At 31.8% G+C, this 21,771-nt stretch overlaps 1 protein-coding gene across 9 annotated transcripts in view; it reads left to right on the top strand.

The window, feature by feature from the left end:
- Nucleotides 1–21,771, top strand: part of Cd2ap (CD2 associated protein) — a 110,129-nt gene that overhangs the window by 68,760 nt on the left and 19,598 nt on the right. For 4 of the 9 annotated variants that reach the window (XM_058583048.1, XM_046456053.2, XM_058583054.1 and 1 more), the window contains 9 exons: nt 2,795–2,982; nt 5,059–5,134; nt 5,540–5,634; nt 6,890–6,994; nt 7,717–7,752; nt 8,308–8,344; nt 9,917–9,979; nt 19,840–20,002; nt 20,574–20,716. In XM_058583048.1, coding sequence (XP_058439031.1) covers nt 2,795–2,982; nt 5,059–5,134; nt 5,540–5,634; nt 6,890–6,994; nt 7,717–7,752; nt 8,308–8,344; nt 9,917–9,979; nt 19,840–20,002; nt 20,574–20,716 — 906 coding nt within the window. The remainder of the gene's footprint in view (nt 1–2,794; nt 2,983–5,058; nt 5,135–5,539; nt 5,635–6,889; nt 6,995–7,716; nt 7,753–8,307; nt 8,345–9,916; nt 9,980–19,839; nt 20,003–20,573; nt 20,717–21,771) is intronic. The other 5 variants (XM_058583050.1, XM_046456055.2, XM_058583049.1 and 2 more) reach the window with 4 other exon arrangements.

Genomic DNA, 21,771 nt, shown 5'->3' on the forward strand with positions numbered 1-21,771 from the left:
TGAGTTTTTGTAAAATTGCTGTTATAACCAGACACCTTTTTAAGGATCCTTTGTAAGGAATATGGATTGATTTTTAGTTCAGTTGAATACCCACTCACTCACCCCCATACTTTTTCTTAGCAAGTGTACAGTCATCTTTAAAAAATCTTAGAATGATGTTGAACAATGACTTTAATGGTAAACATGGATTGCTTCCATTAAATGCTTTGTGGTTTTTGTTAGATTTTTATTCTTTTTGTTTTTTTCAACAAGTGATTATATTTTGAGCTTCTTGATTACTTTAAGTCACTTTATAAGGAGATACAAACCATCAAATAACTTTTACAATAGAGATTCAATGAAGAGGGGGAGGGAAAGAGGAAGAATTTTAGATTATATAGAAAATGTTTTATGACTGACAGTGACATACATAAAATGCAGATATTTTCTGTCAGCTCTGCAATTCAGAGGCAATATGATGGAAAAAGCACTTAAATATTAAAAAATTAGATATACTGTAAAATATTACTATTTTGCCTCATGAGTCCCCTTGGCTTCCCTTTCTCCTCCTCCTTCCTTCTTTCTCCTTGTTTCTTCTGTATTTTTTCTCTTGTGGTGGCTAAGAATCCCCCACCCCTTTTTATGTTTTGTCAGCTCTATCTGATCAGTAATCTCTTTTACTTGAATATTTCTCAATAATATATTACTTAAAAATACTAGCTACTGAATCAGATACTGTTTCAAGCATTTTACAGAAATAAATTAACCATAATAGGAATCTTAGGAAGTATCTCATTGTATAGGTGAAAACATTGGATGCATAAAGTGGAGGAGCTGAGTGTTAAATTAGGAGAGTTTGGTTCTAGAGTTCATATGCTTTACCACTAAAGTGGTGCCCTGTGACCACTGATTTAATAGTGAAATTTGATAATTTATCTATTAGTAGATTGGATAACTTCATTTAGCATTATTTTCTCCAACATCATCCATTTACCAGCAAATGCCATGATTTTATTCTCTTTTATTGCTGAGTAATACTACATTGTGTATATATGACACTTTTTTTTAATCCATCTACTAAGGTTAATCAAGGTTGGTTGCACAATTTAGCTATTGTGAATTGTGCTGCCATAAACACTGATGTGGTTGTGTCCCTATAGTATGCTGTTTTTAAGTCCTTTGGGTATAGACCGAGGAGAGGGATAGCTGGGTCAAATGGTGGTTGCATTCCCAGTTTTCCAAGGATTCTCCATATTGGTTTCTATATTGGCTGCACCAATTTGCGGTCCCATCAGCAATGTATGAGTGTGCCTTTTCCCCCCACATCCTTGCCAACACTTATTGTTGTTTGACTTCAAAATAGCTACTATTCTGACTGGAGTGAAATGATATCTTAGAGTAGTTTTGATTTGCATTTCTCTAATTGCTAGAGATGATGAACATTTTTTCATATATTTGTTAATTGATTGTATATCCTCTTCTGAGAAGTGTTGGTTCTGTTCCTTGGCCTATTTATTGATTGGGTTATTTGTTTTTTTGGTGCTTAGCTTTTTGAGTTCTTTATATACCCTACAGATTAGTGCTGTATCTGATGTGTGAGGGGTAAAAATTGAAAGGGAGGGGGCAAGGGGTTAGCAATGATAGTGGAATGTGATAGACATCATTATCCAAAGTACATGTATGAAGACATGAATTGATGTGAACATACTTTATATACAAACAGAGATAATGAAAAATTGTGCTCTATATGTGTAATAAGAATTGTAATGCATTCCACTGTCATGTATTTAAAAAATAAAATCAATTAAATATTAAAAAAAAGAAAGAAAATATGTGCACACAATTTTCAGGGGCAGGGAGACAGTTTTTTCATGGACTCATTCGACCTATATGTAAGAACTCTTGTTACTGAGCAAACAAGTAAAATCTTTCTTAAACATATACTTTTAAACTTTATTTAAAACTTTTTGTTTATTATAATTTTAAAGTTGGTGTTGGAATTTGCTTTAAAATAAGACTTAAGTTAATTCATCTGAGTTAAAATAACAGTTTTTAAGTGAATTTCTGACTTTTCTATAAATAAACACTCTTTTGACTTTCCCATTTTTTATATTCAACAATCACCCTAACTTTAATTCGATTTAGTCATGTTAACTTTTAAAAATGGTTATACTTTCCCATTTTAACGTTTCAGTCTTATGTTATCTTTGGCCAAAACCTGTAAATTTGACATAATCTTGTTTCAATTTGTATTTCTATAACAAAGTAGTTGAGACTAAAGCACTTTATATTAAAAAAAAAAAAGTCACTTATTTAATACACAGTTCTGGAAGTTCAAGAGACTAGGGAGGGGTCAGGCTACTCCTGCTGGACTAGCCTGAATCTCTTTATGGGGATGGTCATGACCCAATCACCTCTCAGTATGTTTTACCTCTTGAAAGTCCTACAATTTATCAATACCATTTACATTGGGAACCAAACTTTAATCATAGAAATCTTTGGGGGGGGGGAAAGAGGGAAACACATTAAAATCATAGCATTTGGTTGAGGACCTTTTGTGGTATGATTTCCTGAATTTCTTAATTAGTATTTTACTAGTTAAATTTGCCTAAAATTGTTATTGTTTTATACAACAAAAAAATCCATATAAATAATTCATACTCTTGGATATTTTAGTACTTACATCATTAATTTTATTGTGTGTTTTCTGCCATTTTAAAAAAATTAGGCAGAGGTATAGCATATAGACATTATGAAAAGGGATTTGAAGTTTCTCCTGATTGTAGGTGTCATTCTTTGAAAATATTTGTTTCAGAAACTGTTTTGCCTGGGCCTACCTCACCCTTACCCTCTCCAGGGAATGGGAATGAAACTGCATCTGGATCAATTGCTCAGCCAAAGAAAATTAGAGGAATTGGATTTGGAGATATTTTTAAAGAAGGCTCCGTGAAACTTAGGACAAGAATATCCAGTAGTGAAACAGAAGAGAAAAAAACAGAAAAGGTGGTAATGATGTATTTATTTTATATTAACTTCACTCATTCTCACATTAAGCTTTTTTTTTTTTTAATATAAAGAGCAGTTTGTAACTGTGCTATATTTTCCTTCTTTGAGATTGCTAATAATTTGGTTCTGAATGAGAAGTTCCTGAGAAACTTTTGTTTCCAAATTTGCATGGATTAATATTGTTTGAATCCTATAAAATTAGGATGCTATTTCATGGTTAATTTAACATTAACTTATTCTAAGTGGAAGTTTTAGGTTTTGTAGTTAGGTTTAGTGTAAATCCAAAGGTGAACATTTTTGTCTGTATCATTTTAATTTTATACACACCTAAAATGGGCTATTTTAAAATGAATTTAGAATGAGATATTAAATTAATCAGATACAATTTAATTTTACTTTGGATTGTTAATAATGGTTAAATTTAATGATCTGCCCTCTGAGTTTTATTTTTCATTGGCATCATACTGGCATTTTCAAAAGAAATAAATAAAGTAAGTGAACTATTTTGGGAGAAAAATTGCTGGTCTTTAGAGTATTTTTAAAAAATTTTTGTTCCTATTGTCAATATTTTTGAGAGTCAGAGTGAGTACTTCAGGTAAGAGGCATTTCCTCTGACTTTTAGAGGCATGTTTTCCCTGTAGTTCTCAATTTAATCTCTTTATCTAACATTTAAGAGTTTAAATATTTTAATATTTATTTGCTAATTTTAACTACATATCATTTATTAAATTGTACTTGGTTAGTGAAAAACAGTTCTGTAATTTTCTCCCAGGGTGATTTGTCTGAACCCTTTTTTTCACTCTGAATTTTTCCATGTAATAGTGAGTTGAGTTTAAGAAGACAACCTACCCTCCCTCCCTCCCTCCATCCCTTCCTCCGTCCTTCCTTTCTTCCTTTCTATTTTAGAACTTTCACTTTCTACAATGTTATTGTGTGGCATTAATATTATGGAGTCTAATTGGTGAAATTTTCAGTTTTTAAAATCGTAATCTACAGTCATACAACAGAATATTGGGGAAGCAATTCTTGTGTTACAAGGGACATTACACTAGAGATCTGGGGTCCCTTGCAATTCTACAAGCTTATGATTATATTGAATAACCATTTGATTAATGATTATATTGGTAATCTTTCAGTCACCATTAACAAGTTCCACTACTCATTTGTTCATGAGAATAGTCTCTGAGTTACCACACTATTTGATAAATAGGGAGTACATTTGCTATGTTAGTAAGGGGACACCAGATTGGAAGATATGGTGGTTAGAATTGGGAGAAATTAAAATGAGTGTTTTGGAAGATAAATAGAAAACAAACAGTGACAGCTAAGTGTGTTCAGATTTTTAACTAATGGAAACCCAAGGTCAAATGTACTGTTATTTCTAGAGAGAATTCTTTGAAGGACTTTACTAGTTACAATGGGAAAATGTCTAAGTGGACTATCTAAGAGTTGTAACACTTACAAAATATTTTCAGATAGTAATAAGTAAATTATAAAAAGTTTTATTTATTTTTTAAATCTGTTATTTTAAGGTTTAGTACTATTAAGAGTGGACTTTCTGGGGGCTGGGGTTGGAGCTCAGTGGTAGTGTGCTCCCTCACATGTGGGAGGCGCTGGTTCAATCCTCAGCACCATATAAAAATAAATAAATAAAATTAAGGTATTAAAAAAGATGTGCACTTGCTGGAGTCAAACTTTATAGATTCAGATCTGGGCTCTACTTCTAAATGTCTGTTATTGTGGGGAGATTATTTAACTGCTTCTTAATGTAAAAAAAGGAGGAATAATATTTATATAGATAGAAGAATAAATTATGATATGCATAAATGCCTGTGTTCTCATTTTAGAACTCTGAGAATGTTTATCATCCTCAAGGAGTTTTAAAAATTAGCAGTTATGAGCTACCACTTGAGGAATGTTCAAGATCTCTTTCATTGCTGAATTTTCAGTCTCATTATTAACTTGACTACAAAAACTACAGGGAAAGCTGGGTGATTGTAAATGGAAATTTTGTTCAGCAATAGTATCTTTATTCTAACTTAAGTTAGTTGATATCATCTTTTTCTGTTTTAGCCCTTAACCATACAGTCAATAGGATCCAAAACAAGTGTGGAGATAACAAAAACAGAAACTGAAGGTAAAATTAAAGGTAAATTTTTTAATAAAACCTTCATAGTAGAAACATACTTAATAATATATTGGACTTTTTGAATGCATATGATGCATTCTACTACTTATCAAAGTATTAATTCCTACTAGATGTAAGCCCCATAAAGTTAAGGATTTGGGCATGCTGTGTTTATTGATGCATCCCCCTGCAGTTAGAATTGTGCCTGATATATAGCAGACATTTAGTAATTACTTGAAGAATGATTAGCAAAATTGTTTTTTTAACATACAGTATTGGCTATAGTTTTTAATTTTAAAATTTAAAGATGAATTATAAAGCTTATTATTAATAGCTTCTTATATATATTTCTTTTCACGAATAGAGGCATAATAAGTATTTGCTGAATCAATTTGCATCAGCCACTATTTGTATTTTTTATTTCAGCTAAAGAATACTGTAGAACATTATTTGCCTATGAAGGTACCAATGAAGACGAACTTTCTTTTAAAGAAGGGGAAATAATCCATTTGATAAGTAAGGTAAGGTGGTTTTCAGTGAGTCATTTAACTTATCCATAGGCATATATTGCTGAATTCTTATATTGCCCCTAGAATGTAAGCTCCAGAAGAGCCAGACACTTTGTCTTGTTTGTTTCTGAGTCCTCAGAGCCTTACATATAATTAGCACTCACAATGTTATTTTATTTGAGCCATCTTTTTTGTCTGTTAGATCACATTGCTTTTTTTCTTTATTAATTTGAGCTTCCCAGATTTCTATACTTAATTCTTTTCCACTCCCCCCTCCCCACCACCATGTGTTGTTTGGAACTGTTGCAAAGAATGAATTGATTTTATAAGTTGGAAAAAATTCTGCAGAAAATAAAGGGAAAACCTTGTAGTATTTGATGTGGACAGAATCCTATCTTAAGTACTTAGAAAAAATGATAAATATTTCATTTTTACTATAACATTGCAGATAACTTTTGAAATTTCTCCCATTGGTTTAGACTTTGTTATCAGATGACTTTGTAATTTTTAAAATAAATTTTATTTTGTATTTTTAATGTATGTACCCTAGTGAAGCAAATTTTTTAAAAAGAATTTTTATTTTTTTTTAAACCTTTATTTTGTTTGTTTATTTTTCTGTGGTGCTGAGGATAGAACCCAGTGTCTCATACGTGCAAGGCAAATGCTCTACTGCTGAGCCACAACCCCAGCTCTAGTGAAGCAAATTTAATATATTCATGATCTCACATAGTTACCCTTGTGGTAAAGCAGCTAAAATCTATTCATTTAGCACAAATCCCACAAATGTATGTAATTTAATATCCATATAGTTTGAACTCATGGTACCTAATTTTTCATTCAAGTTTGGTTATTTGGAAGGAGCTTTTAAGATCTTGTTAATGTCTAAAGTTGCCAAACAAGTAATTTTTAGTATATTACGTGTTACGGATAATATTAAGAAAGATAGTTTTGAAAGTCTTACTTTCCCTTTCTCTCTTTACTTTCTTCTCTTTCTTAATTCCTTTCCTTTTATCTCTTGCCTCTCTCCTAAGATCCTTTTAACTTTGTAGATAGAATCTTAAAAGTTATTTTCAAAAATTAAACCCAGCTGTAACTCCTGCTAATTGTAACATGTGAAGTATACTCTGTTTTAGGAGGACCTTATGATCTGTTTAAGTTGGCTTTTTCTTGTAATGATATTGGAATTTATTATTTTCTTTTTGTTGAAAACCTTTTCCTTATGTAAAGATAACTTATTATTTTAATTATTTTTTGCTATGCTTTTCAGGAGACTGGAGAAGCTGGGTGGTGGAAGGGTGAACTTAATGGTAAAGAAGGAGTATTTCCAGACAATTTTGCTGTTCAGATAAATGAACTGGATAAGGACTTTCCAGTAAGCTTTTGTTTTTCAATGATGATAATACTTTAACATTTTGCCAAAATTTTTTTCAAAAACAGGGTTTTTTTGCCTTATTATTGAATAACTTTTACGAAACAGTCCTAAAATATGTATTGAATTACAGTAAAATAATATTATAATTTTTCAATTCTATGCTTTATTCCAACCTCTCCCAGCCCTCACTGACATGTCTACCGAAATGTAATCTTAAGACTTCTTTTTAATTTTTTTTTGTACCAGGAACTGAACCCATGGGTACTTAACTACTGAGCCACATCCCCAACTCTTTTTGTTTTTTATTTTGAGATAGGGTTTTACTTAGTTTCCTAGAGCCTTGTTAAATTGCTGAGGCTGGCTTTGAACTCAATCTTCTTGCCTAAGCCTTTGAGCCACTGGGATCACAGGCATGTTCCACCATGCCCTGCTTAGATTTGTTTACTTCGTATTTTAAAAATTAAAAAAAAAAGCTTGGGTGTATTAATTGGATTAATTAGTACCCTCCTGGAAGAAACTTTTTAAAAAAAATTTGAGCCAGTGTTCTTGGTGTTTTGCCCTGGAACTCAAAATCCTCCTGATTATATACTTGTGCCACAACACCTGGCTGAAGGAAACTATTTACACTGAATGTTTTTGAGAAGCTTAATGTTGCTTAAAAGTACAGTAAAGCACAGTTTTTGCCTCCTTACAAGACCTAATGTTTCTCTGTCAATTCTCAGAATAAAGTAAGGCTGAGCCATGCATCAATGACTAAGGTAAAACTAAGTTCATATTTAGAAATGTGTCTCAATTTTTTTAAGGTAGTTAGTCGAAAAAATGAACGAATGCTTGTAAAAGAAAAAGAGGCCATTGTCTTTAACTTTCCCTTTAAGTTCAGAAGAATAAAGAGTGAAAACTAGATCTATTTATAATTTATCTTATTAATTTTTTTCAACAAGATCTCTCTTCCTCTTGTCCTGCTACACTGCCTTACTGCCTTGAACTGAGAAATATAGGTAAAATGGTATTTAGCAATCTTAAAGGTAGTGGAGATAAGAGGGAACACTTTGCTTATTAAGATTTTGGGGTTTATTGAATACATTGATAGTTTTTGAAATATTTAACTGGATTTTGATCAAGGAGATTATTTGTTCTAATGGAATAAATGTTTTTCAGTGACATTTTGTTAGGAGTTTAGCATTTTATCATTTTTGCAACAATGAGATGAGAGATATTTGTATAATTTAGATTATTAATGATCAGTATTTATTTTAACTATAAATATTTAATAAGTAACTAGCTAACCACTTTTGCCATTATTATTTTAACAGAAACCAAAGAAACCACCACCTCCTGCTAAGGGTCCAGGTATGTAAGAAACACAATGTTTAGTTTTCTGTTTTAAGTTCTAAAATGGTAAGAGTGTGCCTAATGTAAACCACTAATTTTATTAGCCAAATCAAGAATAATATATATAAGTTTTTCCAGAACTATATAAAAATTTAATGTTCCCATGCATTATTATTATTTTAAAAAGTAAAAATGGTATAAAATAGGTATATCTGGAAGATAATTTAGCCATTTAGTTATATGAAATACCTAATTAATAAAATTGATGGGATTTAAACCTATTTTAGAGAACTATGTATTGACTTGGCCAATTATTTATTCTACCTATTTATTTAGGTATTAGGGATTGAACCTAGGGGTACGTAATCAGTCAGCCCCTTCCTAACCCTTACCTTTTTATTTATTTTTGAATTACAAAATTCTTTGTACAACATATTTTATAATATAATAATGATTTTGAAAATGAAAAAAAATGAAGTCATATGTATATAATTATTCATAAGTATGTGAAATCAAAAGCCATACAATTATAAACATTAATGGGGCAAATCCAAGTAGAAATGAAGACATTCCCATACTTCACCAAGCATTATGTACAACTAATCTTTTAGTTGTTTTCTTTTGCATTTGTTCTGTATCCACATTCCGTGTATCTGATTTGATCTCTGAATTTCATTTTATGTTTTATGGTTTTGTCCATGAAATAATATCATGGCTATTGATCTAAGGGGTTGAATGTTTAATTTTAGTTCTTATGGAGCATGGAGAAACTTTTTACTCCACAATTCCAAATAGAACCTTCTGCCTTTTTAAGTAAAACACGTTACTATATGAAAAAAAATTAATATTTATGTGCTCTTATTTCAAAGTTGATGCTAAGAGTGAAGCAAGGTAGATGAAGTTTTTAAATTTTTTAAACAGTTGAATAAATATAATACACTAAAAGTGTCAAGTAAAAGTCTTATTAGAGTTTATTTCCATGATTTCTATTCTTAGATATCTGATTTAATGCAAGTGTAGTAAAACTTATATTTCCTTGAAAGATATGCTGTTTTTATAAACATTCAAGCCCTTCCCTACTCTTTGGTTTTAGCTTTATATTTGCTGATCTAATTCTAGAAAAAGCATAAATTTAAAGTAATTTTTATGGAAGTTTGTGTTGGAGGCTTACTTGAAAGCTGTACAATTCAATGTGGTAGTGACTAGCCACATGGTGCTTTTAAAATTAAATAAATAAGATAAAAAATTTAGTTTTTTATTCACAAAAGCAGCATTTCATGTACTCATTAGTCAAATATAAAACAACACAAAGTAGAACATTTTTACCAGCACAGAACATTCTACTGGACTAGGTGTAGCAGAGGTTATGAACTCTGATTTGACAAAGAAGGAAATAAAACCAGAGTTTAGGATAATGTTGGCAGGTTTAGGATTAGAAATTGAGCGAGATGATTCTTTGTTCTTTTGTTAAATCATGCATGATGTCATCTGTTTTTATTTTAAAACTACTATTTAGTTAAATATCTCTATGCTGTAAAATTATTTTTAAATAAGCATTCATTTTGTCCCTCCACTACCACCGTCCACCAGCTCCAAAGCCTGATCTCTTAGCTACAGAGAAGAAGTTTTTTCCTATGAAGCCAGAAGAAAAAGGTGAGACTGATTTTTCTACTTTCAAAACTAAAACATCTTTTTTAAATTTCATTTTATACAAATATTGATCTCCACAGTGGGTCATTTGTACTGACTTTTAACATGTGTTCATATTTACTTTGCCATGTTTAGAGTTTTCTGGGAGGCAGAAATTTACCAAGACTCACAGGAAATAAAACTTTCATTCATAAATTAATCCTTTTAAAAATTAAACCATGTCTTTAGGAGGATATAGTATTTAAACATAGTTTTTTTTCAAATAATATTTAAGACAGCTGAAGATTTAAAACTGACATAGTATTTATAGTATTTCAGTTAAAATTTTAAAAATTCCTTAAAAGGTATAAAGAAAATTTCTTCTAAAATATGGAAATAATCCTCCGGATCCACTGGGATTACAGGCACGTGCCACCGGCTTATAGATTTCTAATGTTTTTTTAAAGTCACTCCCCGCCACCCTAAACATTTTCAAGTGACTAAGTAATAACATTCCTATAACTCTAATAATAAAGTGAATATATGACAACAAATAAAGAAATATTCATCTTTAGACATAAGTTAAAATTTAAAAGAAAATTATTTTAAAATATGGAATATGCTATAAAAAATTTTGCCTTTTTTTTTTAAATACCAGGGATTAAACCCAGGGGTGCTTAACCACTGAGCCACATCACCAGTTGTTTTTTTTTTTTGAGACAGGGTTTTGCTAAGTTACTTAGGACTTCACTGGGTTGCTAAGGCTGTCTTGGAACTTTTGATCCTCTTGCCATGGCCTCCTGAGTTGCTAGGATTACAGGCATGTGCCACTATGCCTAGCTAACCATATATTCTTAAATAATTAGTCTGTATTACATAGGGATTGGAAATGAAGGTTAATTTTTTTTTTTTTAAGTTTGTCATGTGTTCTGGAAACCTTGGTATAATAAAGCATACTTTATTGTGAAATTAAAATCAAGATCAACATGTGAGAGGAAATATTATAGCTTTGAGTGCCTGCAAAAGAGAATCAGAAAGATCCCAAATAAGCAATCTAATGGTGTATCTCAAGGCCCTTGAAAAAGAATAAACCAATTTCAAAACCAGTAAAAGGAAGGAAATTAGATCAGCGCCTAAATAAATGAAATTTAGAATGAAAAGTAATACAAAATATCGATCAAACAAAGAGTTGGTTTTTTGAAAAGATCAATAGATTGATAAGACTAATCGAACCATCTAGTAGCTGGTTCCCTCCGAAGTTTCCCTCAGGATAGCTGGCGCTCTCGCACGAGAAACTGAAAAGAGACCCACGCAGTTTTATCCGGTAAAGCGAATGATTAGAGCTTGGTGCTGATAATGCCAAGGTCGCAGGTTCGTTCCCCAATGCCGCGGTCTGGCTGGGCACAATCAGGAGCCACTTGTCAAAAGACACTAACTTTATTTTTAGAACCACACACGCCAAACAAAACAGCCTCTCAGGAAAAACCCTCAGAGCCTCAACTGCCACCACCGGCTTTCCACAAGCCTCTCTCTCCCACACAAGCTTCTCTCCACCTCCCACAATCCTCCTGCTCTTGAGGCCGATTGGCTGGGTCACGTGGGCGGAGCCAAAAAAGTCCCCCATGAGCAGCTCCGTGGTCTGAAAGGGCAGGGAAACAGCCCAATGAGCATCACCGCAGAGGAGCCAATCAGCTAGATGTTGCTGGGGCCGCTGTGAGCCAATCATCAGCCGGCAGCTGGAAGTTTGCTGGCAGCTGGAAGTTTGCTGGGGCCCCTTCGGCTGTGGCTCTCAACACCCTCAGCCAAAAGAAAAAGAAAGAAAACCCATATTAACAAAATTAAAGATGAAAAAGGAGAAATTACCACAGACTTTGCAGAAATCCAGCGGATTATTGGGGCTCTTTTGAAAAGTTATACTCCAATAAGTTGGAAAATCTAGAAGAAATGGCTATGTTTCTAGACAAATATGACTGGCTAAAACTGAATCAAAAGGACATGGAAAGTTAAAATCCCATAACTAGCAATGCAATAGAAGTAGTAATAAAAAACCTTCCAACAAAGAAAAGCCCAGGACTAGAATGATTCTCAGCTGAATTCTACCAAACTTTTAAAGAGGAATTAATGCTAATATTCCTCAGATATTTCCATGAAATAGAAAGGGATGGAACAGTTCCAAATGTGCTCTGTGAAGCCAGTATCACACTTAGGTGTAAAATAGTTAATAAAATATTAGCAAATCATATTAAACAATATGTTAAGAAGATTGTACACCATGACCAAGTTGGTTTTATTTCAGAGATGCAAGAATGGTTTAATATATGTAAATCAATGAATGAAATTTATCACAAAAATAGAATTAAACACAGAAATCACTTAGTCATCTCAATAGATGCAGAGAAGGCCTTTGACAAAATTCAGCACCCATTCGTGATTAAAAATACTGAAGAAACTAGGGATAGGAGGAACCTACTTCAACATCATAAAGGCTATATATGAAAACCCAAAGTCAACCTCATGGTAAGTGGGGAAAAACTGAAAGCATTTTCTTTAAAATCTGCTACTAGGATGTTCATGTTCACCACTCCTATTTAATAATAGTACGAGAAATTGTAGCCAGAGCAATTAGGCAAGAGAAAGAAGTAAAAGGGATAAAAATAGGAAAGGAAGAGGTCAAATTATCACTGTTTGCAAATAATATGATCATATACCTAAAGAATTCCACCAAAATACTACTAGAGCTAATAAATTTGGCAAAGTAGCAGGTACAAAATCAATATACAAAAATTAATAGCTTTCCTATATACCAATAATATATCCTGTTGAGGAAAAATCAGGAAAACGATTTCATTCACAATAGCTTTAAAAAAAAAACAAAAACAAGGTACTTAGGAATAAATCTAACCAATGAGGTGAAAGACCTTTATAATGAAAACTATAAAACATTGAAGAGAGAAATTGAAGAAAAATTGAGAAGATGGAAACACCTTTCATGTTCCTGGATAAGCAAAATTAATATTGTTAAAATGACCATATTACCAAAAGCAATACATGGATTCAGTGCAATCCCCATCAAAATACCAATGATATTCTTCACGGAACTAGAAAAAGTGGTCCTAAAATTCATTTGGAAGAATAAAAGATCCAAAATAGCCAAAGAAATAAACCGAAAAAGCAGTGCTCGAGTTGTTACAGTGTGTGACTTTGAATTATAAACACAGAGCTATACTACCAAAAACTCCATGGCACTGGCATAAAAGCAAACACATACACCAGTAGTAGAGAATAGAAGACACAGAGACAAGCCCACATATCAATAGTCATCTTATCTTCAGCAAAGATGCCAAAACATAAACGTATATTGTCAAAAAAAGGCAGCCTTTTTAACAAATGGTGCTAGAAAAGCTGATTATCCTTCTGTAAAAGAATTAAGCTAGACCCTTAATTCTCACTCTGCATAGAAAGTAACTCAAATGGATCTAATATCCATGAATTAGAAAAGAAACTAGGAGAAAATGTAGGGTCAACATTCCAGCATATAGGCATAGGCAATGACTTTCTCAGTAGGACCTCTAAAGCTTAGTAAATAATGCAAAGTGTTAATAAATGGAAACACTTTTATATTGTTGGTAGGATTGTAAATCAGTATGAAGGTTTCTCAAAAGGCTAGGCATGGAATTACCATATGACCCAGCTATACCATTTCTAAAAAATTAAAAGTCATCTTGCTATAGTGCTATAGTGCACATGCTACCCATGTGCAGCACAGTTCACATTAGCCAAACTATGGAATCAGGCTAGGTGTCCATTAATGAGTAAATGAATAAAGAAAATGTGATATATACACATGGAGTTTTTATTCAGTCATAAAGAAAAATTATGTCATTCGCAGGAAAATTGTTGGAACTGGAGAGCATTATGTTAAGAGAAATATGTCAAACTCAAGGTTAAGGATTGTATGTTTTCTCTTGTGGAAGCTAGAAAGGAAAAAGGAAAAGAAAAGTGGTTGTAGATCTCATGAAAATCAAATGGAGATCAGTATAGGAAAAGTCCCAAAGGGTGGGAAATATCAAGAGAGGGGGGATGTGTTGAGGGGTGGCATTGGCCAAATCATGTTGTTATATTGTGTATTGTTTGCATGTATGAATGTGTAACAATAAATCCCATCAGTATGTATAACTATAATGCACCAACCAAAAATGTGGGAAAAAAATATCAGCATTTGTATATCCATTTAAAGGCATTTAGTATTGGAAGAACTGAATTCAAATCCTTATCTGGAACATAAGAAATAAAGAAATAAACCAAAAAAGCATTGCTCGAGGCGTTACAGTGTGTGACTTTGAATTATAAACACAGAGCTGTGATAGGACTTATATTTTTTATTTTGCTATATGCATTACTTCAGTTTCAATTGAAAAATAACATTGACCTTTTAAGGTAGTGAACAATATTTGTTTATTACGCTTACCTACTGATGAAACAGACTTCTAACTAAATATTAAATGTAAAATCACTAAGTATGTTTTTATAAGGCAAGTGGGTCTTTGCTAGTTACTATGAAGAATTTTTAAAAGTTTATTCTTCAGAGTAATAGTCTGATAATTGCTAGTTAAATATTTATCACAAGCTTGGAATCCTTTCTCTGGACTCATTGTACCCTCAGAATCTTTAATGTCTAGTTCCTTGTCATTTTACAGGTGCTGCTTTTTTGTTGCTACTCTATCCAAAAGTACAAATTTCTCATTGTCTGTTACAGATTAGTTTAGATGTTTATTTTGTGTTTGTTGTCTTTTTTCACCACACTTGACTAAACTCCATGAAATAAAAAGGGTTGTTTGTATATATCAGAACTTTATTTGCTATTGGTTGTTTGGCACCTGATGCAGACTTATAATGCATAGGGGATTCTCAATACAATATTTATTTAATAATTTGAAGGATTCTTAGAATTTAATGATTCCACAGCATGGAGTGTTCTTCTGAAACTTTATTCTAGTGTTCTAGTATGGATGGTGAAAGTTGTATGGGTTTTTTTTTTTTTTTTTTAAAAAGAAGCTGAAGTGTTTTCAAACCCAAGAACAGAAAATTGTTATTCAGATTGACCTGAGGAATAAGGAATCAATCTCACATAATTGAAAGTTCAGAAGACTTATGTGATCTGCCTCTCAGTAATTTCATTATAGACCTGTATGATATTTCTCTTTATATTCTTTCATCCTTATTGTCTACTTTGTCTTTAGATTGGCTTCCCTAGTGGTCACAGGAATGCTGATAGTGAAGAATTCATCTGTTTGACATGAAAGAGAGGAAAACATCTCTCTAACCATGGAATTAATTCTTTTTTAATTTTGTGGATCATTTTGGGGCACATGTTCACCTGCAGATCAACAAGATGTGTAAAAGAATGCTGTGAACAATTAGTTTAGTGTAATCATAAAAAGTAGGGTACATTTGGATGAATCAGTTACATTGTCTGTTAAAAATGTTGAGATTTATTTAGGGTCTATCAATAAGGAAACAATTCAGGTGTTCTACATTAGAGTGGTTTGTTGACTAATCAATCTTAATATTTTAAGGAGGGGAAAATCAGATAGGTTGTATGAAAAGGAGACTAGTTCTGGAGTAGAATAAGGTTGAGTTCAGTTATTTATTTAGCAGGTGTTATCCTGAAGGTTAGTTATTAAATTTATGAATATGGGTAAGATTGTTCAATAAGATTGCTTAGAGTAAATATAGCAAGAGAGCTTAGCATAGAATCTTAAAATAGGTCCCTGTAAGATGTTCTTCTGTGAACTGAGACTCTTGAAAACAGATGGGGAGTAATCATAGAGATAAGAAAAGAATGATTAGAGAGTCCTATCATAAAAGCAAAGGAAGTACATATAATTCAAAGTTGAAATAAGGGGTTCTTTTGGCAATGACAAACGAAGATCAATCTCTTGCTAACAGCAGCTAAAATTGTTGTTTGAAATAAATAAATATATATATATTTATATTATTTCAAACAACAATTTTATATATATCATAAGCACCAAGTAACCTGTTTCTGAATTCAGATCTGTACAGTGTGAGGTAGAGGTGAAGATTTATTTATTTATTATTTATATGTCAGTCATCTTTTTTAGATGTTACATATGAGTGAGATTATGTGATACTTGTTTTTCTCTGCCTATCTTATAAAAGGGCATGTTTTAATAGCATCCTTATATTTTAGCTGTTTTTTTAGTGAAAAATATTTACATACTTAATGATAATTACTACTTCTTTTCCATATCTTAAATTATCTTAACATCTGTATCTTAGATAATTTTTCCTTGGGCATTCAGATAACTAACTTAGGAATATTTTTTAAAAATATGAATTTCCTTTTTGTTTCAGTGAATTTCTAACTGGACCAAAATTCTCACAGTTGGGATAGCTACATGCAACAGAATAAAGTTGAAACCCCACCTCACACTGTATATAAAAACTAATCAAAAGTGGATCAGTAACCTAAATATAAGAGCAAAACTCTTGGAAGAAAACATAGGGGTAAATATTCATGACCTTGAGTTTGGCAATGGATTCTAACATACATGTGATATTGTAATACAAGAAGGAAATATTTGATTTATGTTCCTGACACATAGCTCGTAAAACCATTGGAATCTCATGAGTGATAATGGTGATTGGTGCATGATTTGTTAGTTCATAACATATTTTTCATCCACACGTGAGCTTAAATTCATAAACTTTTTTAAAGCCTATAAGAAATGGGAGCTGGCTGCCCAGGGAACCAACCTTATGATTATAGTGTTGAAACTTTTAGCCCCATCACCTGACCTCTAGGGAGGGGATAATGACTAGAAATTGAGTTAATCACCAATGGTCAATGATGTTCTGAATCATGCTGTCCTAATGAAATTGCCATCAGAAACCTTAAAGGTGAAGTTTGAAAAGTTTGAAGTTTGGGTTGGTAAATAAATACATTGAGGTGCTGGAAAGGTGGGATACACTATTCTAGGCATGGAAACTCTGTGCCTCTTTTCACATACCTTGCCCTGTAACATTATCTCATCTATCTGGCTGTTTCTGAATTGTACCCTTTATAATATTGGTAAATATGAAATAAAGTGCCTTCCAGAGTTAGGTGAGCCATTCAGCAAATATCAAACTTGAGGAGGAGGTCATAGGAACCTCTAATTTATATCCATTTAGTTGGGAGCATGAAAGGGTTGGACTTGCAGTTGACATCTGAAATGGAGGTAGTGCTAGAGGACTGAGTCCTTGGTTTGTGGGATCTGTTCCAGGTGGGATTTTAGGATGCTAGCTGGTATTGGTTGGTATGGGAATAAATTCTACATATTTGATGTCAGAGCATTATTAACAGAAATAGTTTGTACTTTATACAATCTGACACCTAAAGCACATTCAACAAATAAAAATTAACTTGGACTTTATCAAAATTAAAATTTTTGTGCATCAAAGGCCATTATTAAAATTGGAAAGACAACCTCTAGAATGAAAAAGTATTTGCAAATGATATCTGACAAAGATTTATATGTGGAATATATAAAGAAATATTACAACTCAACAACAGAAAAACATTGAAAGTGGGAAAAACACTGAAATAATTATTTTCCTAAAGGAGATATAAAAACAGCCGAAAAGCACATGGCCAAGATATTTAACATCTTCAGGGAAATGTAAATAAAAACCACAATGAACGAGCTGCCACTTTATGCCCACTAGGATGACTATAATTTAAAAAAAAAAAAGGAAAATAATATGTTGGCAAGGACATGGAATAATGAGTATACATTGCCTATGCTAATATAAAATGGTTTTGTGGTTGTGAGCAAAGTTTGATAATTCTTCAAAAAGTTAAGTGTAGGATTACTATATGACCCGACAAAAGAATTGAAAATAGGTATACTTATACTTGTACCTGAATGTTAATTGAAACAATCAAAATGTCCTTCAAGGTATATCAGATTGTTTTATATACATAAATGCTTCAATAAGGATGAACCTTGAAAATATTATGTTAAATTTGAACTAAAGGTTATATGTTGTATGATTTCACAAGTCGGAAATAATTCAGAATTGGTAAATTCATAGAGTTTGAAGGCAGATAACTGATTGTTAGGAATTAAATGGAGGGGTGAACGGTGAGTAATAGATTAACAGAAACTGTTCTTTTGGAGTAATAGAAGTGTTTTAGAACTCTGTAAAGTTGATAGTTGCATATCATTGTAAATATATGAAATGGTACTGAATTGTTCATTTTAAAATTATTGATTTTTTTTGTTATGTTAATGTCCTCAACAACAACAAAAATAACATAAGTACTCAAGTACATTGCCATTGTATTATTAGTAATATAGTCTTGGACATACCAGGAATAATTAATCTTTTTCTTTGTTTTGATTTCCATGAATATTAAGTGTGGTTGTTTTTTTTTGGGGGGGGGGTTGTTTTGGAATTACACACAAAACTATTTTCAAGTTATTTGTAAATCTGTTAAAATTAGTGAACTCTGTTTAGCCTTTGACATTTTTTCTTTGATATTATTTCTTTATCCCTTCACCCTTTCCTCTCTCCCCCAACATTAGGATCCTGTGCTTGCCAGAAAACACTCCCTCATTGAGCTATACCCCATCCTTTCCTGGTTATTTTTTATAAAATGTTTTTCTTATATTTTCTGAAATATCAAGGAAAGCTCTATTTGATTAGGGTCAGAATTAGGTATAATTTTTTATGCATTGTTATGTCTTGAGGTCATATAAAAATAGGTATTTGTACTAAATGATAATCAGTTTCAACGGACTCATATTTTTCACAAGAGCCAAGGGAGTTATTAAGTAAATGGTAAGACTGAGGCAATAGTATTTTGTATTTTTTTGTTGTGAGGTGAAACTTATAATTTTAAAGGAGGAGTTTTTACCATGCCCTGTGGTGTTTCTTCAGGTTTGATGACCACCAATTTCTGATAGGAAATTTCATAAAATTGTTTGTGGTCCTCTGATAGATAGTCTTTTCAGAGACCAAATAAACTTCAAAGAAGAGGTAGAATCATTCAGTTTTGCACTAAATAGTTTCTTATTTTTGGAAATGTACCTTATGATACGTTCTAACTGTTGTATCATGAATTTGAATTATATGTGCACATATGTGAGTTTTTAATACTTATTCTTAGTACCTGAAAAAGTATATGTAGCACCAAAGAGTGTTCAATGCCTTTTTGGTGATAAAATTTTTATTAACAAGGCATGACATTATTCTTAATATTCTTTATTCAGCATATTCTTATTTGTCAGATGGATTTATTACATGAAACAGGGCTAATAAAATTCCTAGTACAGTAGCAAGAACTGTAAATATAAGCCTGTATTCCTTCATGTGGCTAATTGGCCTAGTGTCACTTTTTCTTAGCATTTGATCTGTTTTTTTTTTTTTTTTTTGTCTTTGCCATCATTATGATTTTTAAATCAGAATTTTATATGGTACTACAGTTCTTTTTTGTTTTTAGTTCCTTATACTTCCATTTCAGAAAATAATCTGGCTCAAGTCTAGATAATTTTCTGCTTGTAGTTCAATTATATGTGGTATATTTGAGAAAGAATATCACCCCCTAAAAGCAGAGGATTCTGGGAACATAATTAAAAGCAGGCATTATTTGTTAATCAGAAGGTTATTAATGATTTCTGTCCCAACTAAAGGAAACTTTTTTAGTTACATGATGCTTAATAAAGTGTAACTTTAAAACAAATGAAATAATGCACTTACATATGGTTATAGAAAATGAGTTCATGCCTATGGCTGCCTTACAGTAGTTGCAATAAATAGAGAAACCTAAATAGTTTTGATTGTTAATAACTTGTTAAATATTTTTAAATCTTCAGATGAAAAAACACTGGAACAGAAACCTTCTAAACCAGCTGCTCCACAGGTCCCACCCAAGAAGCCTTCTCCACCCACCAAAGCCAATAATTTATTAAGATCTCCTGGAACAGTTTACCCAAAGCGACCTGAAAAACCAGTTCCCCCACCACCTCCTGTAGCCAAGTAAGTTTTACCTAATTTTAAATTACTTATTGATTTACCTGCCTTTGACCTAACTGAACTCTATTGCCTTTTTAAATCTCAAAAGTAATTTTTAAAGTATTGTTTATATTTCCTCAAAAGACTATAATAGTGTTCTTAATTGTTATACTCACAGTAGGTGAATACACTCAAACTATATTTACATTTCTTATTTTATTGTGAACACTACTGTAGTAGAGGTTTACTTTTATGGAAATAGTGTTATAGAATAGAAAGCAATCTGTCTTATGTTTATACAGTCTTTAATGTCACCAAATCCCTTTTTTTTTTTTTTTGTTACTGAAGATTGAACACGGGGTGCTTAACCACTGAGCCACATCCTCAACTTGTTTTTGTATTTTATTTAGAAACAGAGTCTTGCTGACTTGCTTAAGGCCTCACTAAATTGCTAAGGCTGGGTTTGAATTCACAGTCCTTCTGCCTCAGCCTCACAAGTCGCTGGGATTATAGGTGCCCAGCACCAAATCACAATTTTTTAAAAAAGTTGTTTTTCAGTTCAAGTGATTTTGTATGTTCGTTTTTCTCATTTCAGGATCAATGGAGAAGTTTCTACCGTTTCATCAAAATTTGAAACTGAGCCAGTATCCAAACCAAAGCCCGAATCCGAACAGTTACCACCTAGACCAAAATCAGTGGACCTTGATTCATTTATAGCAAGAAGTTCTAAAGAAACAGGTAAGTCATCATGGAAGTAGGTAGTACATTAAAAGAAGTAATCAAAGGAATCTCAGTTTTTAGGAACTAAGCAGTGTATATGCAATTTTTGTGTAGATAGTTATAGTGGAAATTCATTGAAATTTTCTTAAATGTATTAACCAAAGTATAAAAATAAAGAAGATAAATGGTCAAATCTTCATGGTTCTTATTGATCAGAAGGTTCCTACTGATGATAATACAGAATTAATAAGTTTTCATAGTGTTCAAAAGACTGAAATCCATGTTAAAAGCTCATTCATCTTTTATTTCTTTCCTTTATAATAAAATGACCATATTACCTAAATCAGGCACCTATAAATGCAGTTTAGTTTTAATAGTTAAAAAATAAGATGACACAGGCTCTCAGTGCCGAACTAGCTTATATTTAATAAGACTTTTTAGATATTTCCTCTTAATCTGGGGATACTTTTTTTCCAATATAGGAAGTCATGTCACTTTTTTTGCTAAATATTATTTTGTAAGCTTTAGGACTGACTAAAAAACATGTTCCTCGTTTTTTATACTGTATGAATTGAAAAATTAAAAACTTAAAACAGGTGTTTTGATAAAGGTGTCTCTATTAAAAGCTTTATATAATCATTATAATAATTTGTGGTAATGGTTATTATTTTGTATAGTGCTTGCAAAATTAGTTTTTAGTTTTTTATATTTTTCAAAACACTTTTTTCATGTTTTTATTTTATCTTTACAACGTAAACTCTAGGAAACAGATGCTATTTTTCTCTGTTTAACATTTAAACAGTAAGCTATAGACATATCAACTACATACAATTACATAAATCAAAAGAGAACTCTTTAAATTCCTTTTCTATAAAGTGCTCTGTGATATTCTTTTTAAAAAAATCTTAATGTCTTAATGTATTTGTTTTTGCTCCCGTGTTAACATTTTATGAACTTCAAGTTCAGTTACGTTTAGATTTTTTTTCCCACTGTATTATATTTACATTTCAAACTTTTTTCCAGGTGATCTTATTTTTCTTCTGTCTTTTCAGTTTGCCAATGCAAAGCCTCTG

Source organism: Marmota monax, unplaced genomic scaffold (assembly GCF_021218885.2).
Source record: "Marmota monax isolate L192 unplaced genomic scaffold, Marmota_monax_Labrador192_F-V1.1 WCK01_AAM20220418_F8-fsc00281, whole genome shotgun sequence".
Taxonomy (NCBI): Eukaryota; Metazoa; Chordata; class Mammalia; order Rodentia; family Sciuridae; genus Marmota; species Marmota monax.